The 6,611-nt window shown below is 33.7% G+C and overlaps 1 protein-coding gene across 1 annotated transcript; it reads left to right on the forward strand.

Moving 5' to 3' along the window:
- Positions 2,837 to 3,754, forward strand: LOC107632698 (zinc finger BED domain-containing protein RICESLEEPER 2-like). Its single transcript, XM_016336365.1, has one exon. The coding sequence runs from the start codon at positions 2,837 to 2,839 to the stop codon at positions 3,752 to 3,754; it is 918 nt and encodes a 305-aa protein (XP_016191851.1).

Below are 6,611 nucleotides of genomic sequence, written 5' to 3' on the forward strand. Positions count from 1 at the left end.
GTAACTCTTTTGGATCCGTCTCATCCCCAAAAATGCGAAAGTAACGACTAATGTCATTTCTAACATCCTTATCTGTAAAGGTGAGGTTGGCAGGGCTACCGGCGGCATTGGCTAGTGCCTGGTATATCTTACTCGGTCTAATGACAGCTTGATCGTTTTGCTGTATTAGGTCCTTCACATGCATACTTAGCTGACGGTTTGTTGAAAACATTCCAGATAGCTTCCGATTAAGTGGGTGTGAGTGGGATACCTCTACTCGAGAAATCTTTCACTGCCCTGTCATCTTATCTAATGCTAAATAGCAACGGGCTTTACAGTTTATTGAGGCCACTGTTTTCCTTGGATGCCTTTACACGGGATGTGCAGTATCAATCTCTGTTACAATGTAAGGCCTGATTAACAACCACTTTCTGACTGTTTTTAGTCTCCTAGCCGGTGGTTCTTATTTTGACGACAAAACCAGTCCTTACCACATATCGGTAATAATATGCACGCGCATCTTCTAATGTGCCGAAGCACATTTCCTCCTTGGGCTCTAGCTCCTCGTCACTATTGACTTGGTTTATGACCTGGAATAAAAAGAAAAAAACAAATGAAACTCAACCTAATAGTTAACTATACAAAAGTGGCTAATTTCACTGTCGAGTATAACAAATAAAACACACTACTGTAATTTTAGGTGCTGATTTCGTGCCATTATGGATGTTAACGTGGATGTTAACTTCGTGTAATTATGGATGTTATTCATATAAACTTATTGATTGCATAAAGTATGAACTTTATGAATGTTATGCATATAACTAAAGTGCTAAAATTGGCAATTCACTAAATAGTACAGTATAAGTATAAATGCACATAAAAAATACAAAAAAAATAAATCGGGTTATTACCATACCTCATCAGAGTTACTAGTAGGGGTGCACAAGACCCGGTCCAGTCCGAAGACCCGGACCGGACCCGGTAACTTCGGGGCTAATTTGGCCCGGCTTCGTTATGGCTCGGTCAGACCCGAAGTTTCAATAGATGACCCCGGTTATTTATTAAACTAGGTTCGGGCCAAGCTTCGGGTCACCTGGCCCCGGCCCATTGGACCCGTGTAGGCGTGCGGTAAAAAATCAATAGATAGCCGCGATTATTTATTAAATCGGGTTTAGGCCAAGGCTCGAGTCACCCGACCCCAGACCGTTGGACCCGTGTAGTAAAAAAAAAACAAAAAATATGCATTTTGTTTCGTGACTTTGTGTTTAATGTTCACAACTTCACTCTTCAGTATTCAGGGTTCACATGACTCATGTTCAGGGGCTAAGGCACAACACACACATATACACACATTCTGACTCAAACTCTTTTCCCAGAGGCGTAGTGCTGCAGCCCTCAATGGCCAGCAGAGAGCTCCTCCTTCACACCTCCATGCCATTTGTGTTTCTTAATCTTACCTCACTCTCTCCTTCACCACCAATCTTCTTTAATTTTTTCGCTATCCCTTTTTTCACCTTCTTCCTCTTTCTCCACCAAGTCTGATCAACCACCACAACTGCTGATCGTCAAACACCGCGCGCACCAGTAACTCGCCTTCAATCACCCCTTAGAGACTCAGAGTTCTCACCAACGCAGTGTTCATCACAAGACGCAGAGCAGGTAATTTGTTTTTGCTAAAAACTATTGATTTTCATTTTTTTTCTTGCAACTACTGGCCTATTGGGTGCTAAATATTTCACCTATTTTGTTTGTTTTGTTATTTTTTGGGGAGAACTAATAAAATTGTTGATATTTTTCTTGCCATAATTCGTTTAATTTTGAGAAAAACTAACAAAATTGATTTTTTTTTGTTTAATTTTCTGGTTTGTATTTTAAATACTTTAATGATGAGAATTACGGGCTAGACGAAAGTAGGAAGAAGTTGTTGATTAGAGATAGGAATTAACAATTCAGAGGAATTGGGAGTAGGAACAATAATTTGAAATTATAACTACTGGCTGCCTTAGCAAATTATTGGAAGTAGGAATAATAATTTTATTTTTATAATTTGCACCGCCAATAATTATAATTGATCCCTTCCACTTCAAATTTGATTGTTATTTAAAAATCAAATTTCCTGATTTGTGCACTTTATGTTATTGTGAGTAATGCTTTGGTGAATATTGAGTAATGCTAGCTGCTCTGCCTTTATCTTCACGTGCATTTCAACCTACGTACCTTCAATTATTATCTATGCCTTACTTCACTTAAGTCTTACAAGAATAAGAATGAGACTGACATACTTATGAATCTTTCTTATTTGTTTTGTTTTTCTTTTTTGGATTAGTAAACTAAACATTCAATTCTCTTTTTATTTGTTATTGTTAAATGATGAGATTGAACACTTGTTTAAGTATGCTCAGTTTTATTTAGATATATTGTATTTATGCTCAGTTGTTTAAGTATGTTTAATTTTTTCTAGATATATTATTATATGAAACTTTTTTATGTTTAGATAAACACAAATAGGATGAGGAGATCCTAGTTGTATTGCAGTCCAAAGTAATGAAGACAATAAAGCTATGGACATAGAGCATGAGGTTGTTGCTGTCAAAGGACAGCAGGCTAACGAGGGACATCAGGCTAACGAGGGACAGTAGGCTACTCACAAGGGAAAAAAGTCTTATGTTTGGACGCATTTTAAACAGGTTCTATTTAGCGAGACTAATGGAAAGCACAAGGCCAAATGTAATCACTGTCGAAAAGTATATCTATGTCATCCAACTAGACATGGCACAAATTCTTTGAATAAACACTTCAAAATTTCTCACAAGTGGATATTTACAAAAGCAAGCAAAAATGGAAACTTCATGTCTATATGCCTAAGGTTGGTAAAGAAGGTGAAGCCGGCAAAACTTTCAAAGTCAATGGCTATAGTTTGGAAGATTGTAGGAAGGCAATGGCTGAGTTTATTATCCTTGATGAACACCCTTTTAAAGTGGTCGAAGGGATTGGGTTTCACAAAATAATTAATCGATTTGAGCCAAGATTCACTGTACCATCCAAGATGATAATGTCAGGAGATTGCTTTCATCTTTATTTAGATGAGAAGAAAAAACTTAAAGCTTGGTTGGCAAATTCATGTGCTCGAGTTTGTTTGACATCAGATTGTTGGACATCAAATCAAAATCTTAGCTACATGAGCCTAACTGCACATTTCGTTGATGACGAATGGAAGCTACAAAAGAGAATTCTCAACTTTTGCTTGATTGAGAACCACAAGGGAGAAACAATAGGGAGAGAAATTGAGACATGTTTGAGAGAGTGGGAAATTGAAAAGGTCTTCACAATCACATTAGACAATGCATCTTCAAATGATGGGGTTATCACTTACCTTCAAAGAAAATTAGCTGCAAGGGGTGGATTGGTGTACGGAGAAAAATATTTAAAAATGAGGTGTTGTGCTCATGTTCTCAACTTGATAGTGAATGAAGGAATTAAAGAGCAACATGCCTCCATTGAAAGCATTCGGAATGCTATTAGGTATGTTAGATCTTCTCCCCAAAGAATTAAAAAATTTAAAGAATGCATTGAGGCTGAGTTGATAGAGTCTAAAAGTCTTGTTTGTTTGGATGTTCCAACTAGATGGAATTCCACCTATCTAATGTTGGAACATGCTGAAGATTTTGAAAAAGCTTTTGATAGACTTTATGATCAAGAAACTGAATTTTTTAGATGGTTTGGAGAGGATAGTCAGGGTATAAAGAAAGTTGGTCCACCCACAACACTTGATTGACAACATGCTAGGCTATTCATTGATTTTTTGAGAATCTTCTATGAGATTACTTTGTATTTCTCATCTTCTTTACATGTTACTTCAAACAAATACTTTCATGAAATTGCATCTATAAATTCTCAACTAACATCTTGGAGCCACAACAATTCTGAATTATTAGGAACTATGGCATGCTCTATGAAGGCTAAATACGATAAATATTGGGGATCAGTTGACAAGGTTAATCCTTTGATACTTGTGCCGTTGTTTTAGATCCTCGATACAAACTTGATTATCTTTCTTGGTGTTTGGAGGATGTATATGATAAGGAAGTGGCTACTAGTATGACTAGTTTTGTGAAATTTACATTGAAGACATTGTACAAATTTTATTCAAAAGAAATTGTAGATGATAAAGTTCATTCTTGATGATGGTGGCAGTTCCTCTAGAGCTATTTTGGATGATAAAGATAGTGGTCAGTCTAGTGCTAAGGGTGTTGCTGCAAATAGAGAAAATTTGTGGAAAAAATAAAAGAAGAAAAAAGCTAATGCAGATAGCAAATCAGATGTTGAGAAATATTTGGCCGAAGATCCTGTGGACGTGGAAGATTGGAATTTTGATATATTGGCTTGGTGGAAATTAAATGGATCAAAATATAGAATTCTTTCTCCAATAGCCCGTGATGTCTTTGGTATTCCAGTTTTAACTATTGCATCTGAATCATGCTTTAGTACCCGTGGGCGTGTGATTGATCTTTACCATAGCTCTTTGTCACCAAAAATGGCAGAAGCTTTAATCTGCACTCAAAGTTGGTTGTATCTTTCTAAGCAGATATTTGAAGAATTTGAGTTTGATCAATTTGACAATAGTGACAAGATTGTTAATGGTATATTTACTTTATGATGTCTTTATTCTTTTTTTATTATTTAATTTAATTCATATAATAATCTTGAGATACTAATTTTTATGTTTTGCAGATGTTACTAACATATCCACACAACAAGAATCAAGTTCACAACCTTGAGAGCAAGCTACGAATCAAATGAATTTTGTTTTGTAATTGTTTGTTACTTAATATTTTGTTGTTATTGGTTGGTATGACACTATAAATATTTTGTTGTTATTGGTTGGTATGACACTATAAAGGGTAATGTTAGGTAGACAAAAAAAATAGCCAAAACTTGCCTTATTTAGCATTAATTAATTATCGCAACAATGAATGAATGCTAAATAAGGCAAGTGATGGCTGTTTTTGGCTGATTTTCTTTGGTTACCAAACATTCTGATAAATTATTATTATTATGTTAATCTTGTGTTGTTTAACTTTGTTTTATTTGTCTTTTGAACTTTGAATGTTTAGTGTGTAATTGACATAATTATTATTATGAAACTTTAAATTATTATTATTAGACTTAAATCATTATTATGTGAATGTTGCAATGTTATGAAATAATTATTTGTTTTAATTGTCTTTTGAACTTTGTTTTCATTGTTTACTACTTAATAATTATTAGTAGTTTTGTCCAAACCATGATATGGAGTTGCTCAAACAGAAAAATCAGACATATGATTAGCTAGTGGGTTTGATCTATAGTAAATGTTTCAAAACTTAAGTTTACTCCTTCTTTTTTAGTTATTATATCTATCTTTAGAAAATTGTTAAAATAAATGTCAAACCTGGTTTTATTTGTAAAATGTTCTCTCTTTCTCATCTCTCCCTTTGATGTAAAAGGGTTTCACATCTTAGTTTGTTTAGGCAACTTTCAACATCTCTCTTGTATTAACATATATGGAAAAGAAGTTGACAAAACTAGTAACAAGAACTGTGTTGCCTTATGTTTTACATTTTGATGCAGCCATACTCATGATTTACTAACCTGCTTTACATTGTTGGCTGTTCCAGCCTTTTGCCTGTATTTATTCCTGTTTTAACATTTATTTTTATTCTAAGCAAAACAGTTTTCCTACATAGGATCATATTAATGACTGGAGGAAAACAGCACTTTATTTAACATCCATTTTCTTTCTTGCTGCTATAATATGGTTCATAGGTAAGTGGCATACCACCATGCAGCTTTGGTATTATATTAGCTATTCTTAATTTTTAAACCAGATATGCATTAGAATTAATTGTTTTTTAAGAATGTGTCTGTAAACTGAAATTTCAGAACATGTACTGAAGAAATTGCTGGATGTTGCGCATGGATTTCAAATGCTAATAGACCCTAAAGGTACTCATAAAATTGCTTATGGTTTTAATACATTTTCCTAGATGATTCCTATATTATTAGTATAGTTTAATTTGTATATGGATCTATTTATCATATTTTACTTGTGTCATAGTTGAGAAATGACAAATGTCCTATTATTTGGTTTGATAAATTTGGTTGTGTATTGGCCGAGAAATAAGTTGTGAATTGGTTGTTTTTGTTGGAACCGTAGACGGTGGAAATATCCAAGTTTTAGGGGAGGTTTTGCCAAAATTTTTCTAAATATTTTGGATAAAATTTAATGAAAAAAATTATAATTAGTGTTATATCTTGTTTCTAATTTTTTATTTTGGTTTTTCTTATTTACAGGAGTATTGAAATGGTGACCACATACTACCTTAAGGGCTCAAGAATATTTTGATTCATAGAGACACTAATCTATGTTAGAACTTTTAACTTTTGGTTGAACTTATGCAAGACATATAACTTGTAGAACTAATCAATGTACTCACTAATGTTATTTTGTTTTAAAACAATTTTAGCTAAATGAGGCATGTTTGAATTATGTATGTTTTTGCATATTATATAAATGTAGACTTGCTTATTAAAATAGTTAATATATTAGTTAATTTAAAAAATAATTTAGTAAATTATGCATGAAATTTGTA

The sequence above is a fragment of the Arachis ipaensis genome, chromosome B03 (assembly GCF_000816755.2).
Source record: "Arachis ipaensis cultivar K30076 chromosome B03, Araip1.1, whole genome shotgun sequence".
Classification (NCBI taxonomy): domain Eukaryota; kingdom Viridiplantae; phylum Streptophyta; class Magnoliopsida; order Fabales; family Fabaceae; genus Arachis; species Arachis ipaensis.